The sequence below is a fragment of the Varanus komodoensis genome, unplaced genomic scaffold, assembly GCF_004798865.1.
Source record: "Varanus komodoensis strain SLA01 unplaced genomic scaffold, ASM479886v1 scaffold13_1, whole genome shotgun sequence".
NCBI lineage: Eukaryota > Metazoa > Chordata > Lepidosauria > Squamata > Varanidae > Varanus > Varanus komodoensis.
The window spans coordinates 802105-821012 of record NW_025335408.1 but is presented as its reverse complement, the minus strand read 5'-3'; the positions used below and the strand labels follow the sequence as shown (position 1 = coordinate 821012).

General features: G+C 37.2%; 1 protein-coding gene across 2 annotated transcripts in view; it reads left to right on the top strand.

Moving 5' to 3' along the window:
* MSRB3 (methionine sulfoxide reductase B3) overlaps positions 1-18908 on the top strand; it is an 80495-nt gene that overhangs the window by 15574 nt on the left and 46013 nt on the right. For both annotated transcript variants that reach the window (XM_044422969.1, XM_044422970.1), the window contains exons 2-4: positions 1085-1211; positions 15442-15550; positions 17338-17415. In XM_044422969.1, the coding sequence (XP_044278904.1) occupies positions 1136-1211; positions 15442-15550; positions 17338-17415 (263 nt within the window). In that variant the 5' untranslated portion in view covers positions 1085-1135. The remainder of the gene's footprint in view (positions 1-1084; positions 1212-15441; positions 15551-17337; positions 17416-18908) is intronic.

Here is an 18908-nt window from a genome sequence, read left to right as displayed (position 1 = left end):
TTGGGTCATGCTCAGAATCATACAGGTACTGGTCTCGGTTCCCAGACTGATACTGTTTGGCCATATGATATGACAGAGAATTGGCAGGAGCAAGTGGATGGCATGTTCCACATAAAGAGTCACCCTGATTGCGTTTTTATAAACATATGTGATACTTTGCAGTGCTGTATATTTGTATTGCTTCCTGTGGCTCTTGTTTAACTTGTATAACTAGCAGGGCAGGAAACTGATGCTAGGATCAAGAATCAGTGAGCCCAGTACAGCATTTTGTATTATATCCAGTGCACAAATTACTGGAAATGTCTGTGTGAGCCTATAAAATGACTAGGAATATCATTATCACAATATCACAATGTGTGCATCTTTGGACAATGTATTTATCTTACCTTGACCACTAGAAGTATCTGATGGGGTATACTCTATTTAGGTTGCTTGCTTTAGGGTACAATCCTATGTGTGTTTAGATTGAAAAAATATAAACAGTTCTCAGCATGCTGGGAGCTGTAGTACTTTTCTCTGACTAAACTTAGATCAGATTATGTTCTTAAAAAGAGCTGCATTTCAGCTGACTCCTTGCAGTATGTGTAACTGTGCTCCATGCAGCCAAGACATGGTTCCTCTATTTATGTCTGGAGACATTTCTTGACACATCCTTATTTGGAAGGTGCAAGTATTAAACAGTTTTAAGATTCCAATTGCTTATGCAGTGGAAAGTAGCCTGCATTTTTAAGGGAGCTGGAACATGCGTGAAACCTATTTATATAGTAAGGACAAATCCCATCTTTACTTTCTGAATTTTTCATGTGATCACTTTTCAGTCATTTTCAATTTGCTTTTTTTTGGTCTTGCTTTTCAGTAAGATGCTTCATTGTGTGGTATAGAACAATCACTGTAAAAAGTTACATTGTAAAGGTAAAACAAGCACTAGGCCAAAAGTAAGGAACAAGAAAAACTCAGTTAATATATGCATATTAGTACTGTATTTTTCTTTTCATTTAAAAATCATAACCATCAGTTTTGCTGTGAATGTGTCTAACATTTTTGATGTTTTAATTTTATTTTCATCTTTTTTTTCCTTACTCAGCTCTTGTCCCTGTTCTTTGCCTCTGGTTGTGTTGGTGAGGATATTACAGTGATGTCTGCATTCAACCTACTGCATTTGGTGACCAAGAGCCAGCCAGTGGCCCTGCGAGCCTGTGGGCTTCCCTCAGGTTGAATGGGTGCTACTTGTTGTGGTCATGCATACGGAGGTCCCTCTTAGTAGAGTGGGCATCTCTGCTACAGAAAATAATATGCCAAGGTTTGCTAAATGTTTAGCTTTCTAAACATTGAAGCTGGAAGAGTTTGTTTAAAGTATATCATACTTCATAGGTTTATTTAAAATGTTTTTATGCTCCCATAGCTGATGAGATTCCTTCAATTTGACACAACCTTTAGTTCTGTACAAACAAAGGAAAAACAATGTAGTACTTCTATAAATAAAAGTTTCCTTGACTTGACCTGCACTGTATTTTTATCAAATCACACTGCAGATTAGGAAAAGCACTGAGATGTGAGAATGGTGAGACAGAGTCCTTTGGGCATGGTTGCTCTTACAAAATGGGAAAAAATTGCATACTGTTTTTAAAGGAACAAAAAAATCCCATTTTTTAAGCCCTCATCATTCCTGCTCTTTTCACTTCTTAGCAGAAGTCCCAAGTAATATTTAATAAATGACTCCTGTATCATGTGAAGTAATGGATTTTGTTTTAGTTGTACAAATTGGAGAAATGCTGTAGAAGCATCTTTTGCGTGCAAAATGTAAAGATAGTTGGGGAAAGCCAAAGTGGGATCTGGGGATGAAGAAAGACCTCTTACTGGAGTTTTCTCTTGGAGTTCTAAGGGATGTACCAAGATTATCAATAGAAACTAGCCACTTGGAGCAGGATTTTATATTGGAAGGCACAGTAAAGCAATGATGTGAGAGCGTTTTCTTTTCCTTTTTAAAAAACGTTTTAAACCCATTCACTGGAAAAAAAAGCTCATGCAATTGATAGGAGGAATATTTGGGACAGTGGTCGTACTAGAATAACATGGCATAATTTATGAGGGTTGGTAATGGGAAGGGTGGCATTAATTGGGGCATAAATTCTTTATAATTAACTATACATGCCCTTCTAAAGAGGTTCATAGGAAGAAATGGTACAAATATGAACCAATCAGTATTGCATGCCCATATTTAATCAATATCCCAAGCAACACTTGACTGAGGTGCTGTCCTAGGAATTCATAAGACTAAGCATTGCATTACCTTCACTACTTTATGCCTCTGAGACTTTATTGCAAAAGGTAGAACCCATGTAAGAAAAAGCCCTGAGAGGTCAGAGCAGGGTTCGGTCTAGTCCAAATCCTGTTCTCACAGTGGCCAGCTAGTCAGGTGGAGGTCCACAGGCAAGACATGAAGGCAGTGGCCTTTCCCATGGCTCTTCCCTAGTAGAGGGAGCTTGGGCCCCAAAGTCAGAAGAGCTAAGCAAAATTGAGGGCATAACTCCACAAAGGTGGGAAGATAGTAGACTTGCTGAATGTTGTCGTTTCCCATTTAACATTTTTACATCTATTTTCTCTTGTTTAAATATACTTTTTCATAACTGAAATAGATATAAGTTTGCATTAATGAAATAAAATGAAATTAATAATATGATTTGCCCATAGGATGATGGTGGGGCAGTGTGATTTACATATATATAAACCTGAGCTGGGAGAGTAAGATTACCCAATTCCCTAGAAGTAACACATATTTAGATAGTTCCAAAAGTATTCATATGCTTTTGTCTAAAATATTTTCTCTTGTTCCAAGTCTGCTCCTTCTTTGTTCCCTTCTAAACATTTTCAGTCTTCTGGAGTATATTATCTTTTTTGTAGCAAATACTTGCAGTTATCTATAAGTGCAAAGGCAGGTCTGTAGCTGAATGTAAGAAAAGAAAAACCACACCTACAGAAAAACTTACCTCTCTTAGATCAGTGAAGAAATTGAAATTTTACATACATTGGCTTTGTCATCAATTTGGATGGAGACGTTCAAAGAAGACTGAGACTTGGAGGACAGCAATGAAGGAAGCAGAATAAGACATCAAGTGTAATGATGTTTCACTGGAGACTGAGACCAAGGTTATCCACACTATTGTATTTTCCAACACTCTGTATGGGTATGAAAGCTGGACAGTGAAGAAAGCTTACAGGAAGAAAATGGATGCACTTGAAACCTGGTGCTGGAGGAGAGTTTTGTGAATACCCTTGACTGACAGAAAGTCAAACAAGTGTGTCCTGGATCAAATCAAGCCAGAGCTTTCCCTGGAAGCAAAAATGACAAAACTCAGGCAGTCATACGTTGGGTACATAATAAGGAGGCAAAACCCCCTGGAGAAGACAATCATGCTAGGGAAAATCAAAGGGAGAAGAAAAGGAAGACCAAATATGGGATGGACTGACTTGTAAAGGAAAGCACAGTTTTAAATTTAAAATAGCTGAGCAGGGCTCTCATGGATAGGATATTTTGGAGGGCTTTTGTTCATAGGGTTGCCATAAGTTGGAGAGGATTTTATGACATATAACAGCAACAACAAAATTATAAGAGCATTTTAAGAATTCTCTGCTAGCTTAACTTCCTTTTTAATTACAAATAAAAATCCATTTAGAGATGAATTTCTTTTAAATTAATGCATGATATGCAGGAATTCAGCCTAAATGATCATGACCCCCAATTTCCAGTAGATGGCACTAATTATGTATTCTTTACATATACTAAATGGATCTGTTACACCTTTAAACTAGAAATCTTTCAGGTGTAGAGAAAGTGATGATTTAGCTAAATTGTTAAAAAAGTTGAATGAAAAACATTTATTCTATAAATAGTATTAATAGTCTTTCTACAAGGTACTTGCATAAGTGCTTTTAGAACAATTTCCAACAACATTGGTAAGTATGCTATAGCTTTGTGTCCAAAGTTTTTCTTTAAATATTTGGATAAAGTTAAATAATTTTATCAAATGGCTAGATAAATTTGGAAGGGAAAATTTCAAATATTCCTTCTTGCAGCTTTCTCCTTACCAGGAAGTACCTTGTACGAATTTGATTTATGCAGAACCTTCGACATATTTTCTGTAGCAGAGTACCATATTTATGTAGGGTAAACGCTTTGCTTTGCTGTGAGTTTGCATTGTATGAGCCCACTCCTCTCTGACAAAAATGTACCTTGTCCCTTTTTAACACTGTTGTTGCTTGCATCACTTCTGCATGTAGTAGAAAGCTTTCTCTTCCTGTTCTGACAAGTCTAGAAATATAGAATTACATATAATTGTAATTAAATTGCGGGGACAGGGTTCTGAAAAACGTGGTTGCACCTTAACACCGAAGTGTTCATTTTTCAAATAAAATGTTAGATAAACTATTGTGTAGTGTTTAATTGCTAGAATATTTAAATGCCATTCAAAATATATATTTCTGTGTTCACAGTGAAAATGACAATACGTCTATATGAAGGTATTGGGCATATCATGTTATTTTTATATGTATTTTAAACTGAATTTTATTAACTGAATTTAATGAATAATACCCAAGCAGTTGTTGTGAGAGTCCATTGTGTGTTCTACATCTAATATATATAAAGTTCTTGTTGTATGAAGTTGATTCCACAAATCTCTGCAATGGTGGTATTTTAATATTAACTGTAGTTAAATATAATACTTAGAGGATATTTTGAATATTATGTTAATTTACAGTGTACATTACAGTACACACTTTGATGCTCACTGTGGCCTTGCTGCGTTGGCAGGATGGGACATGCATCCCAAGGGCAGGCTTGCGCAGGATTTGTTGTGTTCAGCTGGGTTGTGTGTTGTAGAGACATGGAAGGTCCTTCTCTAACCTTGCTCCCTCTGAACATAGCTGCAGTACCTGCAGTAGCTGGAGGGTGCGTGGAGGCATGGATTTTCCTGGGAACAATCTATTGTTGTGAGCTAGCCCTACAGGTAATGCAAATAACTATAATTTGGAATGGCTTGATCTTGAAGAAAAAGTTAAGATGCATTTGCTTTATGAAAGACTTGCACCTAGTGATGATGAAACTTGCTAGAAGCTGTTTGTTGACTTGGAAGTTAAATGTTGCTTTCTGGTGCTAGGAAGAGAACCTCCAGAAAATTCTTGAGTGTGTGCGTGTGCTTCTCTTGCACACAGATATGGAGCAACAAAACTTCCTGCATTTGTGGGCCCTTCCTGCAGACGTGACTAGGAGTGCTGACACTTCAAACATTACAATTACAGCACTGCTTCATTATCTGTAGCTATAGCAGAATGTGGACTATTGATTTTCCTGTACATGAACTAATTCAAATGCTATTTCATATAGATTCTGGGGAAGCCAGTTTGAGGTAGTGGTTAGGGTTAGTTCACTAGGTGACTTTGGGCCAGTCAACAATGCTCAGCCTAACTCACCTCATGGGGTTCTTGTGAGGAGAAAATGGACAGGACGGAGGCTATGTAAATACTTGGGATCTTTTCAGGAAAAAAGGCAGGATATAAAATAAAGTTAAATTTGTCAGAATCTAACCATATCTAAACTAGGTGCAAGGTGCAATTGCTCATCCTCTTTGAAAGCATAATTATGTTTTGCTTAATGTAGCACTAGTATTAGCATGCATTTCTTACTGCTACAGCTGTTGGTAGAGGTAAGACCTATATTAAATCATGAGAGGGCGGACTTCAGGCTTTTGGTGTCTTTGCTTTTTCAAGTAGCCCTGAGATCTATCCTCTGAAACAATTCATTGAGATAACTCATATAACTAATTACAAGCTTATATCTGAGTTACTACAGTTTTATTCCTAAAATTACTACAGTTTTATTCCTAAAATTACTATTTTTATGGAAGTTGGAAACTTTCTCATCTATTGCAAATCACTCAGAAGTACCAGTAGATACTAATCCACCTTCTGCCTATTTCTGCATTAAATGACAGGCTAGTCCAAAATCAATCTCAGTGGAATTGTTTGGATTTAATTTTAGTCTCCTTAATTTCCATAGGGAGCCTGTTTTTACAATGGCAGGAAATAGAAAATCCATCTTAATTGCAAGAGTACTAAATGTATTATGGGTATAAACATTTCTAAATGAGGAGACAACAGAAAGGTTTAAATATAACTTCCCCCAAATGGGAGAGTCCTGTCAGTCCCAAAGGAAGGTACAAATAGACGTGATATGAGCTACACATAACAATTGAAAATGTGAGAAAGCTGTGAAGACTGCTTGAACCTTTTTTTCAAGGTTCAAGGTATCTGTTCTTGGTCAATAAGATTCCTATAGTTTTAACAGAGTGTTTCTAATAGACAATTCTGACATAGGAGTTTATTGCTTAGCTATTTAGACACATATTTTCCAAAATGATGAAACTTTATCTCAGATGTATGAAGATTTGGTTCCATTTGGGAGTCACCATTTTAATTCCACTGGGGTTTTTAAATATTGGAGAGTCTTGGATCAATTTCAGACTTTTTCTTGCAGAGTCAGAGAGTGAGTTTTGGGGTATGAAGGCAAAAACTTGTGAGATGAACTTGTGTGTGCCCAGTCAGTGAAAGTTGTTTGTAATTTTAACAAACTTTATTATTAAAGTAATATTCAAATTGGCTTAAGAGTAAAAGTATAAACAGAACAGTAAGCAGGAAAGTAAGCAGGTTGGAAGAGACTGAATGTTTACTGTCTGAGGTTATCAATGTACCTCATTCAGAAAAAATGATAATTTATTTCATTTCGATACAGCCTGTAGCTGAAGCTCCCAGGGCAATTTACAACAGCATATAAAAACAATAAAATACAATAGATAAAAAACTTTGACAAGAATAAAAAATTAAAATAGCATGAAAGAAAATTAACAACGCAATTAAAATGACCTGGCCAAGAATAAAAGAAAGGCATCAGATTAGTTGTGTCAGGCTCCTGAATGGCCAGAGATTTCTTTAAAGGTGTCTGTAAAGAGGAGTGTCTTAACCTTGTGTCAAAAAGATGGCAATTTGACACAGATGGGCTGCAGCAGGGAGGTTGTTCCAAAGATAGGGGGCCACCACAGAAAAGGCCCTGCCCCAGTTGCCACCCAAAGGGTTGGCACCTGGAGGAAGGTCCCAGAGGTTGAGTGTAGGGTCCAAGTAGATTGGAGTTTGGAGAGGCGCTTCAACAGGTATTGCAGTTTCAAGCCAGGCAGGGCTTAATGGGTTAAGATAACAGCATTATTCTGTCTCAAATATGCAATTTTTATAATAGTGATCAAATAATAATAAAAAACCTACCATAGCTTCCATGTAGCCTGAAGTGCCTGATCCTGCCTAATCTTAGAAGCTAAGCAGGGTCAGGGCTGGGCAGAAGTGGGATGGGTGACCTGAGTGTATGATTATTGCTGTCAACTGCCTAGAGAGCTTTGGCTATGGGCAGTATAAAAATGTAATAATAATAATAGAGACATGAATTTCATGGCCAATTGATCCTACACTTACTCCAGTTTTTCTACCTTGCAGAAGGTGGTCTAGCTTCTAGAATGCTGTATAACATTCTAGAAGCTAGTATATGTATAACAGTTTGACTTTTAACTGGGCTTCTGATCCTGATTGACAATCACCTGGCATCTGCCCTTGGTCAGGGACTGGATATGGCTGAACCAACTGTCAAGACATAAGTGCTGATTGACATGTTTTGCAATATGATTTGGCACTCCCTTGGTTGGTCGGTTTGGTCACTTGGAATATCAGCCTTAAGGCGCACTTGGTTTCTTCACTGGGCCTATATATCCAGGTTGCAATGAGTTGCCTTGCACTTAGTGAGAAAACTGGCATTCTCTTAATGATAAAGATCTAACCACAATAATTCATTATGACTCCATGACCTTGGGCAAAGTAGTAATTGTCATCACATTAATAGTGATCAGAAACTGTAAGTTGTGCAAAATGGGTAGAGTTTGGATACTGGAAGCACACCATTTCTCCATTGCCTTTCAAGCTGAATTTAAAGTGCTGATTAACATTGCAAAAAGACTGGTCCCAACATTTCTGAGACCACTCCCAAAGTTCAGTTAAACCCATCATTTATGTGCAAGTCAAGATCACAAGTGCATGCAGAAAAATGGTCTCAGCTACAGAATTTCCTTTCTCAGGAAATTTGAATAAGCCCATGCTTATCCAAGTAGCTGAAGATTCTGAAGGACTCCCAAAGCAGTTTGCAAATAAGAAAACAGCAGAGAATATAACAATATATTTAACAAAACAATATGCAGCAGTAGAATCAAATAATATTCATAAAAGAAAAAAAATCATAATTTCATTTTAGAATAACTGTGTTCCCTTGCTGTACCATTTTAGACTAGAAGCTTTAATAATTTGGTAGTTCTTTTATTTTGTTTTCAGATTGGGTTTATATCTGTTTGTTTGTTTGTTTTTAAAGTAACTGGTTTTAGGTCCAGGAGTGGTGATACAAAATATTTTAAATAAGCTCGCTTTTAAAATTTTCTTTCATGGTTAATTGCTCCCCTTTACCCCTTTAAAATACTTCTTTTGTGGAAATTGCCATTTGTTGGCCAACAATAAATTGAAATACAACTGGTGACTTTTCCCCATTAGGTTTTAGGGATTGTTCTTAACACATTGCTAACTGTTCTGAGGCCCTAAGATAGAGAAGGTCATATGGAAAATAAATATTTTTGTAGCTGTGAATTTAGACCAGAGGCTATGATGATTTACATTCTAATATTAAAGAGTTTATACAATAAGGCAACATTTCTATGTCTCTCAGTTTTTAAGATTAGTCCTCAAACAGATAGTCTAAGTGTTGCATGTATGGATAATGCAAAGTCTTCCTTTTGCTTTTATGCAAACATTTGAAAGACACAGTCATACAAGAAAACAGCACACCCTGAGAATATAAACCTCCAATACTTGTCTTTTTAAATAAGCAACAGAATTTTATAAAGGACATACCTCACAGTTCAGAAACAATATTTATATTTAAGTTTGAGAAGCCCGGATGTAGGAAAATCTTGCTAATTTGCAAGGTGACCTTTAAGTGCACCAAAACCAAATAATTTGTTGGTTTTGACACAGGGCACATTCCTGTAAAATTTTGATGAATACTTCTTCAATGATTATTTTAAGACAGACAAAGAAATCTGAAATGAAATCTTTATCCCTCCCCCTCACCCACATAAGATTTAAGCTAACAATGGGGCTGCAAACACTGGTTTTTCAAAGCCTCCCATTAAAACAAGGGCGCTGCAGTGCAGCAGTTAATGAGAGCTCACAGCAGAAACCTGTGTGTTTTTCAAGAATGCTTAGATCAAAAGTAGTATCTAATCTGTGAAATAAAAAGTTTATTTTTAGTACCTTAAATTCAACAGCTAAGCTTTTAATGTTGGCATTATTTACCTCAATCACATGTTTTTGATTTTATTCTTTCTATCTGCAAATACTTAACGTAGTTGGTAGTGAGTAGCAGCAGCAGCATGTATTTCTTTCTTATTTTAAATAAAAAGGGAAATGGAATAAAAGGGAGAAAAAGGAAACATCTTTGCTTAAATTATTTGAAAGCATCTGTTCTTTAAGCTACTTTTTATGAACACTGCTTAGTAATGACTAAAGGTAAAAAAGCAGAAAAGCATCCAATGTTAGGAAATTGCAATCCAATACCATGTAATTTAAACCTGCTGTTTCTTCTCTTGTACTAAATGACATACAGATGGATAGCTTTGGTCACTCTACTTTGAGAATACAATTGCTTTCTTTATGAGTATATATCTATTACTAACAAACGTTTGTAAAGGCTGTGTATTTCTAATCAAGCATAAGTCCTTCAGTAATTGGAAAAACTGATTTTATTCTCCTAAAACACCCATGTGATTTCTGCATATAATTTTTAATATATCTATTTCTAGACTCATAGAACAGTGAAATTAAGCTGATAATTTGTTTGTTCACTTGCCTATGTACTAGTCTGAATTTCAGTTTCTTAAGATTGGTCAAAGATGGGAAAAATGCCCTAACCTCAACCTTATACAAACAAATGCTGCTCCGACATGAGCTTTCTTGAGTTCTGCACCAGGCAGAAACCTCTAAGCCTAGAAACGTCTGAGTATTTAGTATCCTACTATACTGCTGCTGCTAGGGTGGGAGGAATGGCATGGCTTTCTGCCCTCCTTTTTAATCCTGCCCCCCACCTTGAGTCCATCTAGAGGAGATCCACTTGTAGTGGCAGAGGTGGAAAGTCCATTTTTTATCCACCAGAATACCTCCCATTTGACCTTTATGAAGTCTGCTGCCTTTATGTGATAGTTTATTCTGTACTCGTTTTAAGGTGGAGGAACTGGATTGTATAGTCACCCTCCTGAAGTCACAGGAGTGTCTGAAGCTTTGAGAGGGAGAAGCCATTGCTGTGTTACTCTCTGAACTTAAAGGGACTTGGTTTCTAGCTATGTATAGGCTTGCACTGTTAGACAAGTACTGGTCATCCCACATTGTGAACTAATTGGTACCCCCCCAGCTCATATTCTGTACTGTAATTTACACATAAGTAGCCCTAGCAAGCTGGTCTTATAGGATATTGTCACAAAGTCCCTAATGTAAAACTTCTTAAAATTTCATCATCTTTTACAGTTTTTTCCCCTATAAACCAAAACATGTCCAGGCCACAAAAGCACCCTAGAAAAAGAATAGTTGGATGGGGAACTTTATATCCACCAAATAACATGCAGTACAGATCATCTTGATCTCTTTTTAAAGCTAAGATTCTTAGCTAAAACTTCCAAGAAACAGGATTAAAATCATCTGATGGAAAGCTTGGCTATCAGTTTTTAGTAGAGCAAACTGTTGCTCTGTAGAGAAAGAATCAACAGGCCAAGAACAAGACAGATTTTCTTGTTTTGCACAGCCCCAGGAAGGATTCAGCCTTCTGTTTCACCAGCACATTTCCATGACTATATCTTAATTGTATACAACACACTTTTGTTTGCACTAAAATTGACTACTATGACAAGACTTGTATGTCTGCTTTCTTTTAAAAGAACCAATATAGTTGGAATCACATTGCATGAAACTTTCTTGCTGGGAAATTGCCAATGCACACACTGATAATATAATAATGCACACACTGATAATATAATTCACCCACACTGATAAAGATACATTTAGGTTTTGTTTTATTGCAAATATTTTGGTTAGTTAACTCCATCCAGTATTTCTTCTCAACTCTATCAAATGCCTTCTCAATGGTAAGAAAGGATTAAAAAAAACCCTGTTTGTTGCCCATCACTCCCTTTGTATATTAACGTGAGTAATTTTCAAATATTATCATTCAGTGTATTTCTCTGATAATATATGTGTTCAGTCTTTTAGCTGAATGTTTTAGAGCAAATTCATACAGATGAAGGTGGAGGCTTATTTGTATCCAATGTGATTTCTGCCACCCCACACCTCACTCTCTGTCGTTCATCTAGTCAACTGTCTTAGGCCATCTAGATGAAGAACCTCAAAGGGAGAAGGAAGGAAGGACATCATTTAAATTGGGGATAAGCCACAGGTACCAGCCATATCCAAGCCCCCAACATGACCCTCAAGCTTCCTGAGGTTTATACAGTTTCTGACCTCAGCAATGCAGCTGACATTCTTTTCTGTGAGGGATAGGGAGCATAGAGACCCAGCCCTGAAATGGAAGGACCTCAGAGATTAGACACTGAAGAATCCTGTGGCACCTTCTCTCTGCACCAAGGCAATGTCAGGAAGCTATAGAACTGCACCATTAATTGTCTTGATTTAGCAAAGTGTTAGGATAATTAGATCTTACTTTGCAGGGCACTTTCCCTTCTTTGGAATCCATGTAATCCATGTTTACATTCAACCTTCTGCAATGCTTTTACTGTTGAGTATTTAACTGATCAAATACATTAGTAAAATAACAAATTCAACTTTAAATTTAAATAGAATGCTGCAGATAATCCATTTTTATTCATTATATCTTTACCTATGTAGCATCAAAAGGTGCTTATCAATGCCAAATAATTTTACTATTGGGGTATTTTTACTTAAGAATATTCTGTTTGCTTCTTTGTTAGGTTTCTTGAGGCATACAGTTTGGATTAATTATCTTTACTGATGCCACCTCTTCTACTTTAATCCCACTTTGAGTTTGAATAGAAAGAATTTCTTTCAACTGCTTAACTTTTAAAGGAAGAAATTTTCCAGACATGTTTACAAGATCAAAGTATTTTTCTTTTGAGTACACTAAAGATTTATTAATTTTGCCTATCCCTGATAAATTCATTTCTTCATAATATAGCTTTAAAGCTATCAAACTCTTTTCTTTAGGGACTTTAAATGTCTGCATTCCAGTCCTTTGATCTTAGCTATAATGCTGCTCCTCATTTAATTTTTTAAGATTTTTAGAAGTTTAGATTTATATCAAACTTTCTCTTGTGCTTACTTTTAAAAGCTTCCTGTACTGTATAAATATGCTACTCAAGGATTACATTAATTTGAAAGAAATGCTTGATGTCACGATTCATTTTTAGCAATATCAGCTAGCAATTGGTTCATTCTCCAAGTTTTATAATCTTTTTTCCTTTTTTAGCCTCAAGTTAATGGAGCATAATGAAAGATGTTCCTTATTGCAGGTTTCCATTCTTTTAAGCCTTTCATTGTGCTTAGAAATAGAAAATAGAAGTTATGCTCCTTTAAAGAATATAACACATGCCCCCCTTCTCTTAGCTAGCAGATTTTAAAACACCCTGAGAAGGCATTCTTGTTGCTCCTAGACATGTCTAGTCAGCCATATGATGCTGCTGCGAACCAGCCTTGGAGAAGAAGATTCAAATGTGGCTCTTTGTGCCCTAAACACTTCCAGCTGCCATAGAAAGGTCAGTGGTGGCGCCAGCTCACAAGGCTGATGCTGCAACTTCAGAAGCGGAAGAAATGAGTATGTTTTGGTGGACCAGTGGACAGTGTGGGGAGAAGCCATAGATCTGCTTGATCCAAAGCCCTCACAGTTCCTGTCCCTATCCTTAGCAAGGGGAGTTGGATGGACTCAAGAGGCCCAAGTAACATAAGACGCAGTCTTCATCAAAGTGTAAAAGGCTTCTGATATTCCTGTTGTCTTGCCGTGCTCCTGCCAGCAAGAGGTAAAATGGAGGACTCCAGTTTTCATTATTATCCATTTGTTTTAATAAACCACTTTTTGGCAATATATGCTAAGTGCCTGATTGAGAATGGGACCACAGCTGGAGGCAAAGGTCGTACTCATACTAAGGTTACAAGCTTGATCAGCCGCTTTGCACTTCTCGTAGAGTAAGAAATGTATAGCAAGCAATTACATCTTCAAAGTAATGTGTAGCTTGGGTCCTGTTATAGATCTCTTAGAGCCATTTTATTAACAACATTGAAAGTGGTGTAATAATCTCCAACGAAAAGCAAAGTCCAATTAAAATGTCAACAGTAATAGTGGTTTTTCATTTTTCAATATTAATACTACTTAAAATATTTTTTTCATTTCTCTATACTAACAGTTGCTGCTTTTATATTGCTAGGTACACCCTGCCCCATAAAATATCATAAATCACAAATGAGAATTTCTAACAAATTGCAACAGTAAACATTTCTCAGCCAAAACAATGATACGTAGAGTCTATTTCAGCAGAATTCTATGCATATGTACTCCAAAGTAAGGTTTACTGAATTCAACTGGATTTACTCCCAGGTAAATAGACACAGGGTCACAACCTCAGCCCTTCAAGCAGCAGAGGATAGCTTTTAGCACTATAGAAAAACAGTCAATTAACCATGCTAGTTCATGCTGTAATAATTCATAGGTCAATACATTAATTATAAGATCAAGACCACTTTCAGTGCATTTGGATGTATGAAAAGTAAACCCAACTTTGTTTAATGGGGCTTCCTCCTAGGAAAGTGTCCATTGGATTGTGGCTTAATTGTGTCCATTGGATTAGATTTTTTTTTCTTAATACTTGGTAGCACTTTCCAATTCTATATGTCATGATTTTGGATCTACCCAAGACAGAAGAAACAATGGTCAATTGGCAGACTCCACATAACTTGCTTTGCACTTGGAGATTTACAAATATGTAATCTGATCATGAGGGAAGGCTTATCAGTTTCTTATCAGCAGCACATCATTCCTTAAAATGCCACATATTTTAATTTCAAAATTTAGGTTTCAGAGTTCAGTTCTTTAACTGTATGTATTTTCCAGGAGTTGTATATTAAAAAGTGTTTCAAATGGTCCCAAAGTAGAATGATTAGGAATTCATTTAGATCACAGACAAAGTCAGATTAAAGTGTGTCTGTTTTGTAGCAGATTTTAACAGAGATAGGTTGACAAAGTTACCAATGCAATGCATTTATCTTTACAGCAGCCATTAATCCTTCAAAGTGCTCTGTTTAGAGCTCTTAAAAGTGTTTCAGACTAAGCAAGTTACAGTAGTTCCCAGCTTTAAGGACTTTTACTAGTAGTTTTCACATGCATGCATTATCTTATTGAAGTCACCAGACTGAGTACTCCTATTGCACCTAATTTTTCAAAAAGGAAGTCCAAAAGCTAGTTTGGAGAATAGAACAGCTGGTCAAAATACTTTCTATAGCAAGGCACCACAAAAGGGAGCTGCTTGAATATGCCTCCATAGCCAAATACTCACAAGTATCTCTTGAGGCTTTACAGAAGAACACCCTTTCATGCCGCCCACCCATGGGCTCCAGTACCAGGAAGCTTGTGACCTCATACACATGAAATATTCTGTAATGCCTTCAGAAGTCCCAACCATCTCCTTGTTGCACTGTGAGGCAGAAAGCTTTGCTTTGCAATTGCCTGTACTGAACTGTGGTCTGCCACAGGGTTGAGGACATTCATGGCAGTTAGTATTTTAAATAAAGGTGTTGTAATTTTGTTCTGTTTTGTTGTTGTTTTAAGGAAGTTTTCTTGTCAATTCATAGAAACTAACTGCAAGATTTTCAAGTTGCTCCAACTTGGGGTTAACCATAATATGCCCATTACCTTTAATCTGCAATATAGATGTCTTGTCAATATCAAGGCTTTGCTCAAATGCATCTTTAGTGGGAAGTCATCAAACATGTTTAGGGTCAGGATGGCACCTTCTTGTAAATGTACAGTCCTGCCAGTGGTTGCAACTTTTCTGCATAGAGCAGGCTTTGGCTGTATCACATTATCACTCCTTGCTAGAGTCTCCTGCCTTGTGTATAGCAGACGTTTTAAAGCTGAGTTTGAAGAAGCAATCGCCTGAGTCTCACTAATACATTAGGATCCAATCTGGTCATTGGAAAAGTGAATGCAGAAGCTGTGTTTTGGCTGGCAGCCAAAGCAGTTGTCCAGGATTTGAAGTAAAAGGATTCCTTCTCCTGTATCCTCTCCCTTTGCAGGGTCATGTAGGGATAAAAAGAATTGTAAGGTGGTCTTTTCCCAGCAAGAACTGAGGAAGCGGCTGACACCCTTGCAATACCATGTTACTCAGGAGAAAGGGACTGAAAGGTAAGATGTGATGAGAGAGATACCCTTAATTGGAAATAGTTGCCATTTTTCTTTTGCTGTGCTGCTATTTTATGTCTTCAGCTTGGTGATTTTGAGGAATTCTATCCTGGTTTCTTGTTTACTGACCTACGCAAATTAACACCACAAAGCAGACAGGAATTTTCATAAATATAAAATGAACGCTATTCTGTCTCTTGGCTTATGTTTAAGGGCTGTTTTCAGTTTGCTACAAAAACTGTGGAAGTATTGGTAGTTAAGAGAAAGTCTTTCATTGTTTTTGGGGAAGATACCTGGGTAAGCAAAGCCCTAAGGGAAATAGCCTTGTGCCATTAAGGCTGGAATTTTCAAGGTGGTCATTGTACACATAGACATTTCGGCTGGGGGAAAAGAAAGAGACGGTAGTTCAATTTCGTTCATTTCCAGTCCACCCTCGTTTCTTTTTTGAAGCACATGTGGAGAAAGTATTTATTGGCTCATTTGTGGCTGGAATGTCAAATATTTTCAATAACTGCCCTCGCATGGCTTTAGTCCTTGGAAGCAAGCCCCAAACCCTGGAGGAGGGTGTGGAGAAAGCTTGCACAGTGAATATAACTTCTCTCAGCTGATTCTAGCATGAAGAGTAAGCATTTTTGCCAAGGTCTGACCACTTTGGCTCCTTGTTCCAACCATGGAGGGTGGAACCAGGCGTTAGCCTGCTTCTGATCCAATAGCATTAATGATGCAACCTTGTTTCCATTTCACACTCCAAAAGGTCCTTTGGCCACATGTGGGGTCCTAGTTGATTGCCAGCCCTCTTCCTGTTGGAGTCTCCTATTTACTAGACTTTCTGAGTTGGTATAACTGACTCTGCAAGGTCTGTGTTCCCACAACAGTTGGCTGGTGCTCCATCCAGCTCAGGAGGCCATCCAGCAAAGTCATTTACTGTTGTGTACAAGATTAGTGAAATGATTTAGTGCACACAAACAACCAGAGATTAGGTCATTTTTTAAAAACCCTGCTTATAAAAAAATATTGGACCCCATAAAAAGGGTGAGAGGATAATAAAAACAAGCTGCAGAGCACATAGACTTTTTGTTAGAGTAGCACAGCTGATTTGTATTAGATGAATGACCTCCTAGCCTTTAAGATTGTTAACTTAGAAAAATATTCCCTTAAAGCAGTAATATTCCTTTTCAAATAAAAGTATAGAGCTCACACAGCTTGAAATGTGGGCTTTTCCCTCCAGTTTCAGTTTGATTCTTTTGGTTCTTGAACATACTTGTATGTCTTGTCTTCCAAAGGATCTTGCATTCATGCTTTATGTTTAATATTAGTGCTTTATGTTTAATAAACACTACAAAAGAAGGTGTGGAAAAGTTGTTAGAAAGATTCTTAGGATAAAAATGTATTTTAAAATGATAGGTACACATTAAAAGGACTGAAGGGAAAGTGCCTAATTCAGCCTTTCCCAGCCCTCCAGACATGTTGGGCCACAGCTCCCACCATTCCCAGTAGGGGAGGCAGGCCACCACATCTGGACAGTGCCAGATTGGGGACTTGTAGTTGTAGTCTTATAATTGAAACTGTGCTTTGACATTTGAACAGTTGCTTTTTTCTGATTCACGAGACTGCAGGTTTTAATGTGCCTATTCTTATTTTATCTGTTAAATAAAGAGCAAAAGTGTATAAATTTGGAGTGCTAATTATTGCAGCCAAAACTGCTTGAATTTATTAAACCATTCCAAGATAAACACAGTCAAGTACCTTAATTGTAAAAACATTGTTTTGTGGTTGTTTTGTCTCTCTAGTGCCTTTGAAGGAGAATACACCTACCACAAAGCTCATGGAATATACAAATGTGTTGTTTGTGGAACTCCTTTGTTCAAGTGAGTAGACTAAAACAGTTACAAGACAAGAGTACCTTTGTTTTCTTGAGTGCTATATATGCACAATATATGGGAATGTGAAGTTGAAACTAATTCTCTTATTTGGTCTCATACCTGCAGGGATAAAATAGACTCCGATATGACAGATACATGTTTAAAAGAGACCTGAATATGAACATAAATGAACTTATTTCAAGATGTAAACTTAGAATCCCTTGCAGATATTTAAAAGACACAGATATGGATATGAATTACTGACATCAGAATTTTCTGCCCAAGGCGTTTATCATGTGCTTGTCATTCCTGATTCATGGGTTTGGTTTGGTTTGGTTTGGTTTTGGTTCTTTAGTGTCATGAACTTTCCATTTCAGTTCTGTGTCCAAAGAGTACTTCTAATGAAGGTGTTCTTAGAGCAATGACTATGCAGTATTTAACTGTAAAGGTGAATTAAATTAATTGTAAATGTCAAACAAGTTTTACTCTTTATTTACTATTCTATTATGCCATAGTCCCACCTAGTGGTTATGTTGTGGAAAAGTAGCAAAGGAATTCTTGTGTTCTGCAATGAAAATGAACTTCAATATGGCAGATTAGCAGCCTCATATAGAAAAGCTCCTATGCTCTTTTTATCACGAGTGTATAATCTAGAAACCAGTGCAGCCTACTAGGCATTGTGATACAGTAAGAGGGAGAAGACAGGCCTACCCCAGTGCTTTGTTCTTCCTAGGACTAGGCCCATGCACATGAAGCCTTTCAGGACTAAAGTAGACACAGACAGAAGTCAAATGGAGTGTCTAGAAAATATTTTTAATTTGCCACAAGAGGCTCCATTCAGGGTAAACAAAAGGGGAGAAAGGCAAACTTAAGCTCTTCATTCATGGGCCGTTCTCTTGATGATAACCACATGCTCTCAGTTGCTTTCTTCCCAAGAAGTCCATGTATTGCAAACAGGCATTTCACAGAAATTCTTAAAACTCACCTGTATATACTTCTATAGATTATTTCAGTTGTTTTTTCACTTCTACCAGAAGTCTGTTTGCAAATCCAGGCTTCTTTGCCACTCTGCAAATTTTAAAGGTTCTTCTCAGGAGCAATTCCTAGATTATTTAACCCAGGAATTACAGAGACAAACAGAGATGAAAGTTTTCCACTCATTTGTTCCACTGTTCATTATACCCAAGGAACACTCCTGCATCGTGACACAGACACCCAGAAATCTGGATTGTTTATAGGTTAAACAATTGCCCATGTTTTGTTGCTAGTTTAACTCTGGGCGGATCAATGCATAAATAACCTAAGTTTCTGGATTTGCACGTCATGAAACAACCCAGGCATCCAGGTTCCAGAGCTATTAATAAAAAGTGGAAATCCTGAGCACATGGACTGTGTGCTGCACTTACTCCTACAATTTTTGTATTGTTTGTTTAACTCATGAATTCTGCTATGGCATCCAAATTGGGCATGTTTCTGTGTAGACTCTTCCAAACTAGGTC